Below are 20,760 nucleotides of genomic sequence, written 5' to 3'. Positions count from 1 at the left end.
TACATACCAGGTAGGCTCTGAAAATACAAACATTAACAAGACATGATCCTTACCCTTAAATCCACAGAAAAACAAAGACAACAAACATGCCAATAATTAGCTATAGTATCCAATCATTATTACACTAGTGCATGAACAAAGTAATGAATGAGAGATAAGGATGACTGTTAAAATCTTTACAGAAATTGGCCGGGCGAGGTGGCTCATGCCTGTAATCCTAGCACTCTGGGAGGCCAAGACGGGCGGATTGCTCGAGGTCAGGAGTTCGAAACCAGCCTGAGCAAGAGCGAGACCCCGTCTCTACTATAAATAGAAAGAAATTAATGGGCCAACTAATATATATATAAAATTAACCAGGCATGGTGGCACATGCCTGTAGTCCCAGCTACTCGGGAGGCTGAGGCAAAAGGATTGCTTGAGCCCAGGAGTTTGAGGTTGCTGTGAGCTAGGCTGACACCACGGCATTCACTCCAGCCTGGGCAACAAAGCAAGACTCTGTCTCAAAAAAAAAAAAAAAAAAAAAAGAACCAAATATTATGTAGAGATATCTAACATGCAGTTGGAAATGTGCCACTGAAGGCTATAGACATATATTTGAAAATAACTAAATTACAAAAATCTTCTTATTTTTAGAGCTACAGGAGACCTTAAAACTAACTCAATCCCATTTTACAGATCAAAACCAACACCCAGAGGGGTTAACAATCTGCCTATGTTCAGTTACACAGATAGTTGCAGTAAGGGAGCTAGAAAGAGCACCCAGGTTTCCTGACTCTAAGTCCAGAGTGCCTTCCACTTGACACCATGGAAGTGCTGTGGACATTATCAGCAGAGAGGAACTGGTGAGGAGAGTGAAGAGGGCCAAACCTTGTCTTACGTTCAGCAGACATGCACCCAGTCAACAAGACAGAAGTGGGACACTGCTATGCTATGCTACACAAATCAAGGGGCAATGTCAGGAACTAACCCAATGTGTAAAAAATTGCAGAGATGTCAAACAAAACAAGCAGAAGTCTCTGGTCCTAGAAATTAGAATAAAGCTAGTAACCTCTTAGATTTTAGTAGAGTGGCAGAGACCAAACTCAGACTACTGTAAACTTTACTAGAATGAAGATTAACAGCAAGGGGGGAAAAATGAAGGCAGCCAAGTCAGGACTATTTTTCTCAAGAGACTCAATAGTAAGAGCAGGATCAAAAAAGGAATTTTAAACAAGTACACTTCACATACTCGTTTTCTGTGCCTACAGGGAGATGGAGAAATTAAAGATTTCAAAGTGAAAGGTGTCAATCGATCTTTATCCTGATGTTGCTCACTACTGCTTTTGCTCATCAGCTTAGAAAATGCTAGTGTTTTATGGAACCATTTTAAAAGTAACTTAATATAATCAACTCTCAATTATCTACAGGGGAATTGACCACTTTGTAGATTACCTAAGAAAAGGCTTTGGTTAGTTTATTATTTGTTTTTAATGTTAGTTTTGTTTTTCCCAATGTAAAATGTATGAAACATAAAAAATTGCTAACTAATATACTTTTTCCATTCAAAAAAGCATAATTAGAAAGGTAAACCCAAAATCACTGTCCTCCCTATCAAGTTAAGCAACAAGTAGCTACAAAACCTCTACCTAAAATGTAAGATGTCATTTCAATATTAAGTAAATGGAGAATATTCCTATAGGTTAGCAATAAATCCTGTTTCATTCTGAAAGATTTTGAAAAATTCTGAAATAATTTTAAGTCAACCTTGTGAGCGCTCATTTGAAGATCTTCCTCATTGTCACAGCCTTCAGGTCTAGCAAAATCTTCAACATCCTGCCATTCCTTATTGCTTCCCTTATGAAAGCACAATCGTGTGCCTAAAGTTTTAAGTAGAAAACAAATATTAGATGTATAAGTAGGGTGCAACACAAGTTAGGTGTAAATAGTTAAAATATTTTTTCTTTCACCTTTCAAAAAACAGTGCCAAACAGTTGAAGGCCAGGAATTGCACCATCCCAAATCATCATCATCTGACAGGGAGGACATGCAGAAAATGCCAGATTCTGACTCACTATTTGCCTGTGGAGAAACATATTATCACCTTTTTAATTTTTGCTTTTTAAATGCATCTTTTAATAACTGTTTTTATCCTAAGTTCTTAAGCTCACATTTCTTATTAGTGGATAAATGAATCATTCTAAACTTAGGGAAAAATACAATGCCTTTGAAAACTAAAGTTTTTGGAAGTTTTAATTAAATGTACATTCTCATTAGTAATAAACTTTCCTAAGAGTTAATAAAGTTGTTTATAAAAGTGAATCCAAATCATTAACAGAACATTAAAACATACTATTTCCCATTTGTATGCGCTCCAAAAGAATTTCTTAGGTGGGGAAAGGTAATGTATTTCAACTGTTAGACAAACTTCATAGAACCTTATAAATAAACTTATAAATAAATAACCTTATAAATAAACTCACCCTTTCATGTCTTACTGGTGTTTCCTCCTTCCAGTGGTGATGAGGGAAGGCTGGCTCGCTCTTAGAAGAGGAGGACACCGGTGGAGGGCGTGCATAGGAATGTAAACTTTTGCTAGTAGCTATGATGTGTACAGGAGATGATCTAAAATAGAGCAGCAGTTTTAACCGTAAAGCGTACGTCCTTAAAGTAGATCCTTTGATGAAAAAAACTCGTATTTAATAAGTGCCAATGTTGTTACATTTAAGATACTTATGGTAAACTAGTAAAGACAGTAAGATTTTATCTAAATATGCTGTACGTTAACTAAACTTCTTACCCAAATGCTCCTCACACATTTTCAACACCATTTTTTTCCCAGATTTGAGAATGTATTTCAAATTACCACTACCATTTATTTATCCCATTCATTTTTATATCAATATGCATAAATGTGCATATTTTCATTCATGAATAATACCCCCATGTAGAATTCCCATCCATTTTTTCCTTCTACTTTGATGTTTTCTTCTACTTTGATGTTTGTTGATATAAGCCTCAGTATAATAAAGCATTTAAGCTCAATATGACCAATAATGAACTCATTATCTACCAATCATATATCATTGGGCAGATACAAAGAACTACCCTTAAAAAAATGCTTAAACTTATTATAGCAGAGAGCAGCCTATTTATCCTCCTTGTAACTGGACACTGTTTCTTGTTTTCTAATATAAACCTGTTGAAAAGCAACAGGTCCAGTTATTTTCCTTTAAAGATCAACTTTAAAAAGGAAAAAAAATACCCTTTTCACCTCAAAAGTCTCTTTACTGGGCAGCACTCCCTTTAGAATATATGGAGTCCCAAGAAGATTATTAAAATCCTTCCCTCACAGACAGACCAGATAATTTCATGGTTAGGGTAACAATGAGAAACAAGCCTATAAAGGATGATTAGTAATGTGCATGGACTCAGGAGTCCAGAAAGGAAGCAGAAAGGAAGACAGCAAGGCCAGGAGAGAAAGCCAACTGAAGGTCCGAATCAGGACAATTCTGCGAGATACCAAATAGGAATTTGGTCCTTAACAGAAAAAAAGTTTATGCTTGTCTATACCTATCCTCTTTTACAAAAGATGAGGAGGGATATCTTTCCCATTCTTCCCTTATTTCCTAGATATTTTATTTGCCCCTCAATTTTATTTTATCCTTAACATTTTCATTACACCTTTGCAGAAATTATTTTAAAATAATGATCTACAAAACTATATTTTGCTTTCATGTTCATCTCACTCCTTAAATAAAAAGCCCCTCAAATTTTCATGCATTTTAGCATATTTTCCAATCAATTTTGGATTTCAAATTACATGCTGAGTATTTTATCTTTGCCCAAAGATTGCCCATCCTTTTATTATTGTACATTTAGATATATATGAAATATTACAGAATGGCCAAACTACTAAAAAATTCCTTTTTTTCATCCCTGACTCCATGACTAATAAATAAAAGACAGTGAATTTTACCAATTGTTCTGTTTAATCATTTGAAACATATGTAACAATATGATATTCTAAAATGTACATGGCCTAGATATTCTGGGAAAATTAACATGCTAAACATGTCTAAGCACTAATACCATCAGTTTCTTCATCCCTCTCTCTATTCGGGGATAATATAAACTTTACCTGTCCTCAACCCCTTGGTACCACAGTTATGACTTCAGACATCCAAAGCTCAATAACTAACATAGTTTAACACTCTACAAGAAGTTGTATAAACAGCCAGTGATAGTGTTAGAAGGCAGGCAAGACAGCAGAGTGTAAAATACTCCAAAGAATGAAATCTCATCCTCAGGGAACTACTCTCTTCCTTATGTCTGTCTTTATACTGATTTTCTTCTAAAGGGTCTCCACACTTTCCATAAACTCTATTATTAATCCTCATGACTTTACTGTGAAAAATGAAAAGTAGTATCTCTAAATTAGAAATGGAAAAAAGTTTGATAGTTAAATCAGGGTTGGGTTTTTTTAAAAAATGTGAAAGAATTTTTAGCTTTTTGACTATTAAGACTACAATGAAAACTAGGACTGTAAGAGAAATAGTACTCTGAAAAGGAAGTTTTCTTTCCTGTGGAAACTGACATGAAATTTAACTGAAGTTAATGAAACTGAATTTGCTGTAATCAAGATCAATATCCTGCTAAATAGAAGAAAAGCAGCATAACTCAATGGGTTACAAGAAAATTGCAATTTCATACCTAAAAAGTTTATTCTTCTGCAAAGCATTATCTAACTTATGACCACCACCAAAACTCACAGTTGTTCTTACATCACCTAGTATGAACTCTGGTCTATCATTTTCCACCCAAAGGAGGACAAATCTGGGCATTTCTCTTCTTTACAAACTATATTTTTCCATGTCTTTTTAGGGATAAATAATGAAATGCTATCCACTTAGGTCTCCCTAGGAAGCTTCTTATGGAAGCTTCCACAAGTTCACACCACAATAACTCATTTTCTTAAACTCTGGTCTGGATATATGAAACAATGGTTTTTACCCATGGGAGTCTACTTTTAAAAGTTCAAGATTTTAACATTAGCAAATTTTAGAATTAGTGAACAGTTAAGTAACATAAGGCCACATACACTGTGGAAGAAATAAACCTAGACCAAAAGGAACCAAACTCAAGATTGATAAAAGTTTAAAATATAATGTTTATTACAACTATGGTTCTTTAGACAAATACAGTTTTAATTTCTATAAGTAGAAATGTATAATGAGTATGTCTTGGTCAAATTTTTTGATGACTTTTAAACATTTACAAATATTTCTTATTCTATTGTTCTCATTATCACCTTTATCTAATTCTCAAAATATTAAATCGTGGTATTAAGTGAAATAATTCTTTGATTATTGTAAGACAAAGAGCTTAATTTTAATGACTTTAAGTTCTAATTTAAGTTAACCACAGCATTATTACTTCTAAAACTGGAAAAAAATTGAAATAGCTTTTTATAATGATAGAATTTTTAAATAAAAATATAATCATTGCTCCTACCTGTTGTAAAATGAGCACTGCATAAGTGGACTTTGTGGACTAGTGGCAATATTTGCTAATTCTGTTAGCCAATCTACCTCATTTTCACGGTAAGTATTTTCTGATATGTCTGAGGTATTTTGGTTCCAAGATGTTCTCGGATATTCTTGATGTGAAACATCTGAACTTAGCTGGTACATGGCAGATTGGGTAGGATCACTTTGAACAGCCTGAAGTTCAGGAAGGTCATCTGTAAATAAGCACACTCAAAATTACCAAAAGGAAATTACTAATATAGGAATAATACTATAATTGCAGTTGGAAGAGAAGTCCTCAAATTTAGCTAATTGCTTTTGTGAGAGGAAAATCAAAAATTCAAAACATTTTCTGAAATGAAACAACCTTCAACTTAACAAATGATACCTTGTACATTTAAGAGTCAAAAGAGCCTAAAAGTAAACCCAACAAATGTAAATGTAGTAATGACTTCACTACCTAAACCATGTAATTACCACAACTGTTCATAAACTGGAAAAACAGAGTTCAGTTTGTGTCCCCCCCCCATTTTTTGTGCCTCATCTAGGAGTGACCCATATACCTCTGACACATTTTTACACTAGCATGTTAATGAGGAAAAGGGCATTTTATGTGTGTATATATGTACTTATTACTTAATAAACCTTTTATACAGATTACTATAATAATGAAAACAATTTTCATAGATGAGATTATAGATTATATAAATTTTTAGGTACGACTTACATAACTCTGTGTTATAGTATTTCTTTTTAATAAGAAATTCTGAACTTGGTAATGTTTATTAGCTAATTTTTCCTGTACGTGCATTCCTGAAAGGTACTTCATAATAAGACTTTCAGCTCCCCAAGTGAGAAAACTAGAAATATTGCCCAAGTACCACTTATGTACATGCTGAGGCTACAGACACTATAAGGAACAGTGAATTCCAAAATATTGAATTCTTTAAAAAAAAAGAAGATATAGCAGAAAGAAAAAGCATTTTACAGGCTTAAAAAAATCCCCTCTATGAAACGTACCTACAAACTCTACAAATCCATTGAGTCCCTTAAATACACAAAAGTCAAGGAAACTAACTTCTAGTCTCCTAAATGTCACCATAAAAGTACACATAGTTCCTATTTGGGCAAATATTCCAAAGTAGTTTACTAAACCTAAAATGTCTTAATTAAAAATACTAGTTTAGGATATCCATTCATAAAACTGACTCCTTTCATGGAGTCATGAAGCAGCCAAGGAGTGCTAGAACAAACCAATTTAGAATCATTCTACCCTACAATTTTCATTATAGCTGGTGTAGCTATTTCCCTTCCTTTATTGCTAACATTCTTCCTTTAACCATCATTTCTTTGCTTTAAAGGCTTCGTTTCTGTCTTTCAAGTTCAGGAAATTAACTACTTTTCAACTGAAGTCATGGGTAGAAGGGGTAAAGTTTCTGACTGGGCTCTGAGTTCCAGAGTTTCCTCTGAAACCAAAGACATGATGGTGGAGGATCAACTACTTGATAAAAATGGTGCTCCTTGCTCAACGGTAACCACCACTCAATATTTATCAGGGCCCAGAAAAATCCTTGGCATTCAAACAGGTTATGTATGTCCAAAGACCTTCAGGATCTCCAAATTTCCAAACATTACTGTCATACATAATCCCCTTCATTTCATCATCTGTAAAATGAAGACTGTCTTATCTTCTCCTCAGAGTTGTAATCAACATTAAGGAAAACTACACATCAAATGGGGACAAAGCCAACCTAAAAACTGGGCAGAAGCCAAGGTCACTCATTAGCTATTTATTCTTGAACACCAGCCTCAAAGTAATGCAATTCAAAACATAACTCAACAAACTGTATTTCTATGTCTCACATTTATCTCCAGAGTAGCTCAGCAATAGCGATAACCATAAAATCAGACTCTCATGAGTCCACTGTAATTTCCCCATTATAACAACAAATCAGACATGAAAAATGGCTAAGCATAATTTACTGAGCTTGTATGGAGGATATTTCAAAAGTACTATCTTTTAAAAACCCACCAAGTGAGGTTTCCCTAAGGTGTTTAATAGTCCAATCTTTTCACACAAAGCAAAACGTTTAATAATCTGTAAATGAGTCTCTATGATAAACATAAATAGCCCAAACTCATGTTGGTTTCAATATTTTAAAAACAATTAACAAGAGAATGTGGAAAATTCCTAATATATAAAAACTTCACATACTTCCCTATCTAGTCAAGGTTGGTGGAGAGCTGGCTAAATATGAAAATTAATCTGAATCTTAGTGAGACTCCTAAATAACTTTTAATTTTGTTTACCAAGCTCCATGTGCTCATCACAGGAGTTATATCCAGGTGAGGATGGCAAATTCTCATTACACTGCAGCAACTCCAATGAGTCACTCATTCCTGAAGCTCTCTTGTCCATTACCAGCAGGAGTTTCTGTACTGCATTAGGCATCTGATTTCTCTTCACTTCCCACACCATGTTATGGTGCTCCGACTTAAAATAAAAACAATACAAGAAAAAATGTCAAATCATGCAATTTGGACATTATATAAGCATAAAATCAGAGACATCATCACAATGTTGCATTTTTAACTTAATCATACACTGCCATTTATTTGTCCCTCAAATCCTTTAGATCAGGATGACTCGCTATATCTTGGCCTACAACTGTACTCAATAATAAATCAGACCTGAATCCCAAAAGATTAATGTATTGAATTTATAGCAGTATTTTCTGATAAATAATGGAGTTATATATACTTTTATTTCTTTAACACAGTAACTCCCCTTTCAGATGCAGATACTAAGACTAATGAAACTTTTTTTCCCAGTTGTCCTTTCAAATTCAAAAGAAAATGAAACTTTCTGCAATAAAATTTTTAAAAGCCTGGAGGAAAATTCTATTTTATGTAAGAAAATTTCTTACAATGGCCATATATAATTCTCATGAAAATTAAAATGTTCTTAGATTTTCTTAATGAGAATTTGGGACCTAGCCATAATAAAAAGATACCTGTCATTCTAGATAGCCTATTATTTCTAGAAAGATGAATAACAATCTTAGGAAATTTAGGCAACTAGTAAATCTACCTTCATCAAGCCTACAAAGTTATCACAAGGAAGAGAATAATATAGGTTAATACACTTAATTTCTTAGTAAAGTCCACCAACTAAATTTTGTTATGAAAGGTAAATGTGGTTATACCTTTTATACTCAGCCTTTGGACAATGATCAAATTATTTAACAACTTATTTATATTTAACATAAGTGAGAACAACAGGAAAACTTCCTGATTTCTCAGGCTCTACTCCAAATCCCAATTTTAAAAAAGTTCTTACAAATGTTAAGGTTATGTAGAAAAAAGAAAAAAATAAATAAAAAAAAAATAAAATAAAATAAAAAAGTTCTACCCAGGTACAGTAGCAGGTGCCTGTAGTCCCAGCTACTCAGGAGAGGCTGGGGAAATCACTTTTGAGTCCTGGAGTTTGAACCAGCCTGGACAACATAGTGAGAACCCATTTCTTAAAAAAAAAAGACAATAAAATATATTGCTGTTAAAAGTAACTAAAAGTATCCTAGCCCAGACTGATCAAAACTGCAATGAAAAGATGTTCACTACTTAATATTTGTAAACTATCTAGGCCATGATGCAATCACCAATAAACACTAGTGATACTGACAAATTTCTTTATCCAAAGGCTTTCTCATATAATCTTTCTGATTAAGAAATATGTTTTCCTGATTGGAAAATACACAATCATTGAATAAGAAAAATGGAAAAGGATTTTTAAAAAAGGAATATAATGATTACTTCTAATCCAGAAACCAGATTTAGATACTGTTAACATTTTGGTGTATTATAATCCAATCTTTTTTCATGTATACATACCCACAATCATATTTTCTTCATAATTCATATTTAGTTGATATCTTTTTCCTTAACATAAGTTTATAAACATTTTTCACTGTCATTATTTTCAAAGATCTAAATAAATAACATACATCAAAAGAATGTTCCAAAATTCATTTATCCCTCCTACCGCTAAATAAGTTATTTCCAGTTTTTTTACTCTTCTAAACAACATTGGATTTGCACACTTATTTCTAAAAGTTATTTTCTTACATCTGATTATTTTAGATTCCTACATACCAGGTTCTTGACACATATAGCCAAACTGTGTATTGCCTTACTTTATTTCTAATATTCCATTTTGGATGCTTTCTGCCTTATCCCTCAAAAATTACCTAACTTATCCCATGCATTACTTTAGACCCTTGCTCAATACTGATTGTAAGATGTATTATGGTGTAGTGAAAAGGGCACTGGGTTAGATGTGAGGAAACATGGGTTTTGATTCCATCTTGATCACTTACTAAATACATGACCTAAGTGACTGAGCTTCTCCTTAATATTTTCATCTGTAACATAGGGCTAATGAGGCCTATCCTACTCTCCTCCTAGAGTAGTTGTGAGGATGAACTGAAACAAAGTGAAAAAATATAAAATGATTTCTTTTAAATTTTTTTATCCCCAGATTGACACTGGGCAATTATTATACATACTTTAGGTTTTTAATGTCCTAAATAGAACAGTTATTGAAAATACATTGTTAGCAGCAGGAGACCATACAGCTATTCAGTTTCAGCAATTTCCTCCCTGGGAAATATTATGACAAGTCATCCAACACATCTTAATAACAGTCATGTATCATGCCATTACTTAGGCAAATTAACAATTTATCTACCTAAAAAATGTTAAGGCATTTGAAAGAAATTAATACTTGTTTAGTACAATATACTGATTAATCAGTCTTAGTATATAGTTACAGCCAATCTCCTGGGATATAATAATTCCCCACGAAACTGGTAGCTAGAAGAAATGTGGTTAGTAACACAAATCTACTTCTCAAGTATGAAATCATATTTCTGAGTCTCTACCTTCTGGGGGGAGAATCAAGCAAATTTAGCTTAATCAGTGATCCTCAACTCAACCCTGTGGCACATAGAATCACATGTATGCTTTACATAAACTGATACTCAGGCCCTATCTTATCTCCAGAGTATCTGATTTATTTGGTCTGGGGTACAACCCTGTGTACTGGTTTGTGTTTGTTTGTTTTCAGCTGCAAAGTATTGAGAACCATTGGGCTAAAAGTAATCTACTAGATTCCTATTTAGCAAAAAAAAAAAAAAAAATCATTTATTTAATACATATCAAGGCATTAAACTAGTTGTAATGTTGGACCCCAACAATGCACAATTAATCATGAATCTCAACGAATCTATGCTTTAGTGGAAAGATATAAGCCAATGATCACAGTCCTACAGACCAGGGCTTAATTATAAATAGGTAAAAAAAAGAAGGAAGACAGGTCTCCCAGTGAGACAAGCTCACATGAGCAAACTCATACAGCTGGCAAAGTACTGGGTGAGATCAGAAAACTGTACAAACTAGTATCACCAGAAAACAGTATGGTCGTGGATCCAGAGGCTGTGTGGATACTACATGGAAAGGCAATCTAGGATCAGATCTTCAATTCTACTTTAGGAAAACTGATTTTGTTTTTTTCCCTTGAAACAAGAGTAAGGAATCTTAAATCAGGCTGCTTGAGTTTATATACCAGATTTGCCACTTACAACAGCTATGTGCCCTGAACAATTTACTTAAAATCTCCATGTTTTATCTGTAAAATGGAAATAATGCACCTCCTCATAGGTTGTTATAAAAACTCAGTGAGGTCATGTAAAATGCTTAAAACAGCACCTAACACAAAGCAAATCATCAAAGTAGCGGCCAGTATTATTATTAGCAATCATCAGACAATGGAGAACCACTGAGAATTTTGAACAGAGGTCTGATGTGATCAGAACTATACTTTAAAACATTCTCTCTGAGTCTATACATACTCAATATAACACTACATGAGTATAAGGAACATCTGTAATATATTTTAAGGAGGGTATATGTTTGAAAAAAGAGAGAGAGCACTCACATTCCCAATTTGTCTATTTAAGCCACCTGTCTCCAGCTTCCCTTGCAAGGGTACTCAGAAAAGGTAATTGGCAGTATCAATGGAGATTCCTTATTTAGTAACTTCTAAGAGAAGAACTAGTCATACCATGTGAGTTCTTTAAACAGCTAATATTAATAGTTTGATAGCAAACTTTAACTCTTTCCAAAGAAATCTTTCCAACATCAGAACATAATTTAACCTATTTGATGACCTAAAATCCTTATGAATGTCAATACTATGCTTCACAGATGTGAGTGGTATTAAACCACCCCAGCTGCAATCTTAAACTTGAAATTTTCCAATTTTTTACCTTTATTATGAAATTCAGAAGTTGCACTACACATCTCTCTCTCTTCAGAGCTATCCTCTGTGTATGAACAGTGCTGTTCCTGGGGTCCACAGAAGCACAGTTGTAGTTGTCCTTCCCCTCCCTCTGCAGAGCTCTTTGGTTTCCTCATTCTTCCCAGCTAGATTTTTTTCTTGCCCATCAGCAGATTCTGCAGTGTCCAACATTCACCATTTAGAGTACACTAACATCTCCTTGCAACGTCTATCATTTCTTCAGCACCTTGCTTAGTTATCTACCACCATCCCAACACTCCTTAAATGAAGTTGGAAAAAAACATCATTTTAATTTCAAAACAGAGCTACCTATAAATAACAAAAGGGACCAAATATCTATTGAACTTAAATTTGGTGTGTTTGCACCTCTCATTGCTCAAGGCTATCCAAAGTTTGGTTCTGAGATAATGAAGCTTTGCTACTGTAAAACTACTGTTCGGTCGTAACAGAGTTTGGATGCAAAGACAACAACAAAGGACTGGAGTTTCACTCTTGCTGGCTGTGTAAACTGGGACAGGTCCTTTTATCTCAGCCTTACAGTACCTCCAACTTACCTCACAAGGCTATTCTTAGAATTAAATTTTGAAAACAAAATTCAAAATTTTATACAAATGTTAAGTTTTCTGTCTTTTTTATTCTCTACCAGACTGTTTTGGGGGAAGAAAGCAAGGCCTCTAATACAGTAAAGAAATACTAGAAAAGTCCTTACTCAGTAATACTCCCCTAAATACATTACACCAATTACATACTCATTTTGATAAACAAGCTCCTCTTTCAAATATCTCCTGGTAGAGCTAACCCTATTGTCCATTCATGCTTTTGTATACTGCTTTGATATTGAAGGATTCAACACAGCTTGCCTTGTATTTTAGTTCACTCTGCACATGTCATCTCTTCACTAGATTAGTGATTCTCACAGAGAAGAGTAAAATTCTCCAGCAGTTGTTCTTTGAAATGTTATGTTCGATATTGCAAATTTTCTTTTATTGGAAGGCCCTATTGCTTTTGTTATTCAAACTCTTAGAAACAAATATCCAAAAAATCCTAAGAAAGACAAGAGAGGAAGAAAGGACTAGAAATAGTTAAGTCTTTAAATGAAGGAGGAGGAAACTAGGTTTCACAAAAGGCCTACCAACTGACATGCCTACCTATGGAGCATTTCCACATGCTTCATCTAATTTTAAACTCAAAACAGCTCTGTGAACAAAGTATTATTATGGATGAGGAAAACAGGACTCTGAAGACTAAATGGGACCATTTTCTTTTTGAAAGCGAGAGAATGAGGGGAAAAAGGAAAAAAGGTATAGAACAACATAGGTTAGACTCCTGCTTTCAAGTGTCTATTCTCCTCTGAATCCCTCCCTACCTTTCCATGGACATTATGGATTTCACAGTAGAAACTTCTATATGTTCTCCCCTAGTCCTGAAGAACTTCCATGCTCAGTCCAGACTATATGCTCAAATTATTTTGAAAAAGTGGGTGAATGAAAGGTAATTTGTAATTAATTTCTATCTCTGAAAGGAGGAACTGAGGTATTTAAAATGAACTACACATTACAAGTTAAAACAAGCCTCCTTATGACAAACTATTAATATATTAAATGCAACTTTCTACACTAAAACCATCTGTGAGGCCTTAATGCTGTTCTTTTAGAATATTTTCAATGACACTTCTTCAAACAAAAGATTTCACAGAAGTTTTTCTACAACTTTAGTTTGCCACTGTGCTAAGAAAACAGACAACTCCACAGTGGGTTTGTTTTGGTCACTTACCACTTTTATGACCCTGAACAAATTAATCTCTATGCCTCAGTTTTATTTGCAAATGGGACTAGTACCTAAACACTTTCACATTACTTGTAACAACTTGTGAAAAAAGCTTTTTCTAAGCTACAATCAATAACTTTTAAAAATTCAATCAACTATATTAGAAAATTATTTTTCTATTCTCTATAGAAAATGTGTAGAAACTACATGAAGCAAATTAAATGCAGATCAAAATATGAAAAAATGTGACTATTACTAATGTCAGGCAGTTAATAAACAAGAATAGTTCGATGTCATTTTTTTCTTGAATTTTATGATAAACAGGTATTTGTCAGCATTAAATTTTTTAAAATTTTTTGTGATTTGGTTTTCCATTCTAAGTAAAAATATTATTCACTTTCATACTTAAATGAAAACACACATAAAATACCTGACTTTGCTTCATTACGTGGCAGTAACTTCCTAGGGATAATTTATGGGGGGGGTGGAGGGAGGAGTACTGATAGTTTCACTGCAAGCACATATACAAAAGACCACCATGCAATTCACCCTGAAGAACCTTCAGGGCACAACAGTTTGTTCATTCATTAAGTCCAAGCCCAGTGCCCTCTTCACTGGGCACTTGAATTAGTGACGAAAGAATCCAAAGAAGTTAAGACGTAGTAGAGGAAACAACTCTTAAAGTGACAGTATCATGTTCGAAGTCTGAGAGGTACACAGTGAGAAGCATCTACCATTGGGAAGACAGGTCTGTTGGAAATCCTGAGAGAAAGTATCCTTTTAACTAGGAGTTTGAGAAGTGAACAAAGAGGAAAGGTTTTTCCAGGCATAAAGAAAAGGTAATTGGGTTTGTGAAACTAAATAAAATGAAAACTAGAAAGTGAAATCAAAATTCCATTCTATAATTTATTATTCGTTAGAACAAACCACATTTTGCTTCAAAATGGTTAAATGGCTTCCTCGAAAATATAAAATAGCTCAAAAACCTTAAGGAATGGATTTAATTCTTCTGAATGTAATTCAAATTTCCTTAAAATTTTGTCAAATATTGCCTACCTAGCAAAAACTGAGTTTAATCAAGGAAATCGAACAGGTGACCCCTAACACTCCTTTGCAAAATAAAGCAAAAGGCAATAGCCAAAACAAACCAAAAAAGGCCAAGACCAAAACCAAAAGTACAAATACGCTGCAAATCTAGATAATTGTCAACAGCAAAACAACAGAAGAGTATTTACAAATGTTAACATTATTCTAACTCTCAAACGGTAAATTTAATTCCAAAACCACTGTTAGGAATCGTCCTACTGCTATGTATTGGGAATCTAAAGCACTTCATCAGAGTTGTTGGTAGGACTCCACTGCTTCCCAGAATGTACAACTCCCTTGTTTTTTTAACACTCCTCTCATCCTGGCATCAGCGGGACCCCGAACCAAAAACAAAAACCCTGATTACTGCCTTGCTGTCAATGCTCCTTCTAAAAATGACTCTAGCTGAAAACTCTCCTAAGAACGAACTCTAAGACAGTATAAAGTGCAGAGAGAAGAGTGAAATACCCTAGCAGCACACAGCGTTTAAAACTACCAAAACCTGGCTGTCGCCGGGATTCTTTTTTGTTTTGTTTTAATCTGCCTGCAGCAGCAGCAGCAGCATAGGTTAAAAGGCGGAGACTGGAATCGCCTGCCAAGCCTCCTCTTTGGGTCACCCAGAGCAGCGCCTCCCGGCTCACGCCAAGTCCATCCCCCACCCTCTTTCGCCATTCATCGCGTTCCCCTCCCTTCCCCCCATCCTGTGACCGCAGCCTGGACTCCGGGCTTGTTTTTCCCCTCGGCTCAGCTCCACCGCGCAGGCGCCTCGGAGCCCATTCATTCGAACTGCGTAACAATGAGCCCCGGGGCCCAGCGGCTCCGCGAGCTTCCCAGCTCGGCCCGAGCCCCTGTAGCCCAGAAGGAGGCGGTGCCTCACCGGGGTCCCCCACCCCCAGCGGGGCCCCCATACCCCGCCAACCTCCGACCCTCCGCCCACAAGCGGAGAGTTAAGTCAAACTTTCCTAGGCAGCCCGGGCGCCGCGTCGGCCCCTTCCCCCGCCCCGGCCCGCCCCAACTCCACACCCGGCCCGGCCACCCACCGCGCAACCTGGCTGGACGCCTTGTCCTGGTCCTGTCTTCTCCCAGCCCCCGCCCCCAGACCCCCTAGCGCCGCCGCCGCAGCGAAGCCCAGGTGAGCTCGCGGGAGGCGCCGGTCCCATGGGTTTGTCCCTGGCAGTAGTCGGGCGGTTAACTGCCCCCACTCGGAGAGCAGACCTTCTAGGAGGAACGCGGACCCGAGCTCGCCAGCGGCCCGAACCCCCGGGCTCCTGCCCCTCCCTTCCCCGCCCCCACCCCTTCCCGAACTGAAAGACAACAAACCTGTCGCGGAGTGCCGGCAGCCCAGGAACGGGCCGCCCCGGCCGCGACAACACCACCAACAGCTCGTGTACCCCCTCTCCGACTGCCGCCGGCCTCCCCTGCGCGTGTTACCGCTCCCGCCGCCGCTCTTACTCCTCAACCGAAACTTTCCTACTTACCAAACCCGTCGCCATTACCAAGTCTTTCAAGCTTCGTCTTCCCCCTCCCCTCAACCCCCTGGGGGTTGAGCCTCCTCCCAGCTCTTTCACCCTCTTATTGGTTTGCGGATCTGCCATTCGGTCCTTCCCCAATTCCATTGGATGATGCCATGGTCCGTCTCAAGGGGCGGGCATGTATTGACTTTTGTGTTGTGTTTACTGGCGAAGGCGGCGCGTCAATCATTAGAGTAAGTGCTTGGGATTGGACTAGCGCCGAGACTCCGGGGACCCGAGCCAAACTTTGCCGCCGAAATGGATTGTGGGTTCGTAGTCTCAGCATTGCTCCTTAGTTCTGAGAAATTGCAAGCCGAGGAACCGGTTGGACTACATATCCCAGTAGTACATTCACAGTGCAGCCTTGATAGTAAACAAGAGTCATAGGGACACGTGTATCAGCTCGTTTGTTTTGGTGCCTGGGACAAAGGGGAGGGGGCGGAGGAAGCGAATGTTTTAAAGCTTGGGCCTCTTGTCTTCCTATGATCCTCTGCTAACGCTAGAGCGGCCCACTGCTCTCGAAGCACCCATTCTGGGCCATAAACAGCCAGAGTCGCTCGCTGCTCAAAGTTTGGCAGGAGGCCAAGGTATTGTTTTAGTTGGAGGGGAAGGAGATGACCGCACAAGCGGAAGCAGTGCAGGCTTGCAAGGGACTTCGTCACCCACAAATCATGGTCCCAGGCACGATGGGGACGAAAGTGATGCTAGGCTTGTTGCCGAAACTGCAAGGGGGTTGCGATCTAGGTCCAGTTATTCGTGGCACAGATCCAATTATTGAGACAAGGTGAATTGGCAAGGAAGAAAGGAACTTCCAACATGTCATGTCGGGAGAGAGCATGGGCTTTTAAAGGAGGGGCCACGTTCCTTGCGGCAGGTCTTGGTGTAACTTAACAAGGGGCTAAGTGCTCTGGGGCAGGTCTCGTGCAGTGGGGGCGGGTCGTGGGGGATGGTAATTCTTGGCGTCAGAAGTCCTGTTCTAGGGCCTTCGGAATCTCGACACCTTTGTCTTGCAGAAAATCCACCATTTCTGCGAAACAACTCAAAAAGTTCAAGTACTTAGTGAACGGAGGAGATTATTTTAAAAAACGTGTAGGGGTTCATGGTTACAGGCTCCACCCGCAGTGGGAAGACCGAGAATTCCTTTATCCTGTGCCTTGCCTCACCACCCCAGGACAGCAAATTGAGATTTCTTTGTCAACTCTATTCAATTCACCCAAGCTTTGTTGAACGCCAGCTGAGTGCCTGGCACTGTGGGGCTTGGGGATGGACTACGAGAGAGCAGCTCAAGGTCTAGAGAATGTACGAAGCTTGGGGGGGGGGAAGAGGGGAAGGATGATTACTTTAAAATTGAAGCAAGTCAGAGCGGTTTTCCATATTGACTTTTTTGCTTGTTGGTTACCATAATGCAGAGGGGTATAATGTGTGACCTAAACTGGTTTATTTCGTGAATCATTATCTGTAAATTTAACTGCTGAGTGAATTTTGTTAAACATTTTCCCCCTCCAGACAGCTTCGCAAAGATGAAAGAAAACTGTCTTTACACTTCGTTTCCACTAGGGGTTCCTCCTTAAATTATTAATGCTAGTGTTACTCTGACTCACCAAAGAATGAAGGCTTCTCTGCTTTATAGTTACCTTCACTTTAAACATGGCTGTCCGTCAGACTCGGGTGGGCGTCATTAAGCCTTTTTTTCCTTTGAACCTTTAGTGTTTAATCATTTAAAGCTATGCTGTAGGTTTTATATCTTAAGATTACTAAATGTATGCTTAAAATTAAGATGAGGAAAATCTACATCAGTAAGAAATCCATAAAAGTCAACTTTTGGAAAAAACCTGAACTCATAGCTAGTTATTTCTTTAAAACCTCCTGCATTTCTTGAATTTTTAAATGTACTGAAAAGCCACATAACGAATCAAGAAATCCCAAACAACCTCCCGTACGTTGACACAAGTTTAAAAATTCCTTTAAGGGTTCCCCATTTGAATCCTTGAAGTGAAATTATTTATAAAGTAGTCTTCCCTACCACGTGATCAAGGATTTACTTCCTGTGTTTCACAAATAGTAATCAAACACTTTATGTTTTCTTAAAATAACTGGGGGGAGCCAACAAAGTGCTTAATTTCTTTTCCTGAGGAAAAAGGACAGGATTTGAATTTATCATTTTTCAGTGGTAAATAGAGTGACTCAAACAGAATGTCTGTGTCTCTGTTGCTTTGTGTATGCATGTGTATTTTTTTATTTATTTTTTACATTGAGGGTCATTGTGTCCTGGAATTGAATATATAAACTCCAACATTTAATTTCTTCACAAAAATAAAAATAAATCAGTGAAGTTCTTCTAATCATTTAAAATTAAGATCTGAGATATTTATGTCTAACTGCTAGGAAATTAAGAAGCTTTTCTCTCAAAAAAAATGAGCTCTCAGGAGTTTGAGACACTATTTTACCACTCTTCAATACACAAACTGTGAGATCTGCCTTGGGCTGGAACTTATTTTAAAAAGTTAAACTATTTGAAAGTTATTACCAAAAGCCTTAGTGGTGATATTTTTTACTGGTGGACACCAGAATGGGAAAAATAAATTCAACTTCAGATCCAGATATTGCACATTATAAATAATAATTTATCCTTTAATAACACTGGTAAAGCCTTTTCCATTCATTCATTCAAAAACATTTAGTTTTGTTTGTTGACCATTGTGCTAATCGACAGGAAGACAAAGATATAAAAGATGTTTTGCATACTTTATCTCATTTTTGTCCAAGTCTTTAAGTATGAGTTAAAATTCAGATAGTTTAGTCACAACTGATTAAATTACTAGTAGTATAATTCTCTACACTTTTAAGTGGATAATTAGTGCTGTCTTCTGGCTTCCATCGGGAGCTAAATGACCACCTTACTACCTTATTTGTATTTAACAGGTACGTCATCATTAATTGAGTGACCAACAAAACCAGCCAACTTATTAGCCAGAACAAAGATCAAAGTACAAAACTAGTAAGATCTTGGAAACTTTTACATATGTAAATTATACTCTTGGACTAAAACAGATATAATTACAGAATTTTTGTCCTTCAAATGTTTCCATGATAAAACTGACATTAGAAAATCTGTTTTTAACACCTTCTCTTGGTTAGTACAGACACAATATCTATACACACATATATGCACATAAAATCTATACCAAAATGTCAAGAAATTATCTTAAATCAAAATGTCTTTTCAGTAGTTTATGTAATTACTTATGTTATCTTGTGTAAACATAAAATTCTAATTTGTTAGAGATAGTAAAAAAAAAAAACCTAGATCGATCCTATTTAGAGGTGAAATTAAACAATGTTTCCCTTGATTCCACCATATCTGGCACACTAATGACTGTTTTGCTGAACTAAGAAATAAACAGTTCAAGCATATGCCATTGCTTGAATATTGAGAATATCGCCTTTAGAATTGTCAAAAGGAAACAAATGAAATCACACAAAGTGCCATTATTAGGAAATGGAACACATGTGTATGGTCTAAAATGGTAAGTGCCCAAACTTTTCAGATAGTATCTTTCTTGGTTATTTAAACACTCACAAATATCCTTCCATATATCTTACCATACTTTAAAATAAGTTAATTTTGTAATTAACTTAGTTCAAAGTTCTCAGGTAAACTCAAGTTGTAATGAAATCCCTGGGAGCTAGTGAGTCCCATTTTAGAAGTATAATGTGTTCTTGTTCTTGTACTTCTTGATGCAACTAAAAGTTTAGATTATGCTCAGATGGCCAGAAAACAAGACCTTTCTTCAGTGGCTGATATGTTAGTGTCTTAACACTACAACCATTAGGAAAAAGACTCAACAAAAGAGGGAAGAATCACAAATGATTGTTGAGTTTCTGGCTTGGGTAATTGCAGTGTGCTGGGAGGTATATTGATGTTATCGACTGACATAGGGCATGTTGGAAAGAACAGATTAAGGGACTGGGAGGAGGGCAAAAGAACAGGTTCAACCTTAGATGATGAGCATGCTGTGCAGGCAAGAAATTCAAGTACCTGGGTCCTGTAGGCAGCTGAATATATTCATCTGGAGTTTTGGAGATCCAAGTCTAGAGAAATAAACTTGGGTATCCTCAGGACATAGAGAAGATGACCCTTTTTTGGTGTCAATTGTCAAAGTTTTTGTCAAGTTGTCCAATTTGGTATGAATGAAAATGTGAGTAGAGAAGGCAACAAATAAGTCTACTTCATCTTACTTACAATTTATAAAATTAAGTTCAAATGACTGTTTTCATGTCTTTGACTATAAGTTTTCTAGAATAATTCCTGTTATCTGAACTATTTAACATGATCTCCTAGAAAACTACTAGAAAATAGAAAACTACTATTTTCCACTCTTGTCTATTTAGTGTCCTGGGCCCTTTATGCATTTTCTTTTAGTTGCTAAAGTACCTCACTTTAAGGACAATTAAGTATGATAAAGAACACTTAAAATTATAGGAATAGTATGTGCTTAGCTTTTATCACACTGTGCTAAACTTAATATTTTTG

General features: G+C 36.6%; 1 protein-coding gene across 6 annotated transcripts in view; it reads right to left on the bottom strand.

The window, feature by feature from the left end:
• Nucleotides 1-16,278, bottom strand: part of HBP1 (HMG-box transcription factor 1) — a 28,458-nt gene extending 12,180 nt beyond the window's left edge. The window contains exons 1-7 of one of the 6 annotated variants that reach the window (XM_012746221.3): nt 16,036-16,219; nt 11,831-12,121; nt 7,815-7,998; nt 5,491-5,719; nt 2,460-2,601; nt 1,947-2,058; nt 1,744-1,856 (exon numbers count right to left, since the gene is read on the bottom strand). In XM_012746221.3, the coding sequence (XP_012601675.2) occupies nt 1,744-1,856; nt 1,947-2,058; nt 2,460-2,601; nt 5,491-5,719; nt 7,815-7,983 (765 nt within the window). In that variant the 5' untranslated portion in view covers nt 7,984-7,998; nt 11,831-12,121; nt 16,036-16,219. Of the gene's footprint in view, nt 1-1,743; nt 1,857-1,946; nt 2,059-2,459; nt 2,602-5,490; nt 5,720-7,814; nt 7,999-11,830; nt 13,770-16,035 lie in introns of those variants that run through there. The other 5 variants (XM_012746224.3, XM_076006526.1, XM_012746204.3 and 2 more) reach the window with 5 other exon arrangements.
• Nucleotides 16,279-20,760: the final 4,482 nt, after the last annotated feature.

The sequence above is a fragment of the Microcebus murinus genome, chromosome 9, assembly GCF_040939455.1.
Source record: "Microcebus murinus isolate Inina chromosome 9, M.murinus_Inina_mat1.0, whole genome shotgun sequence".
NCBI lineage: Eukaryota > Metazoa > Chordata > Mammalia > Primates > Cheirogaleidae > Microcebus > Microcebus murinus.
Note: the sequence above shows the minus strand (reverse complement) of the source record. Positions and strands in the feature narration are given on the sequence as shown.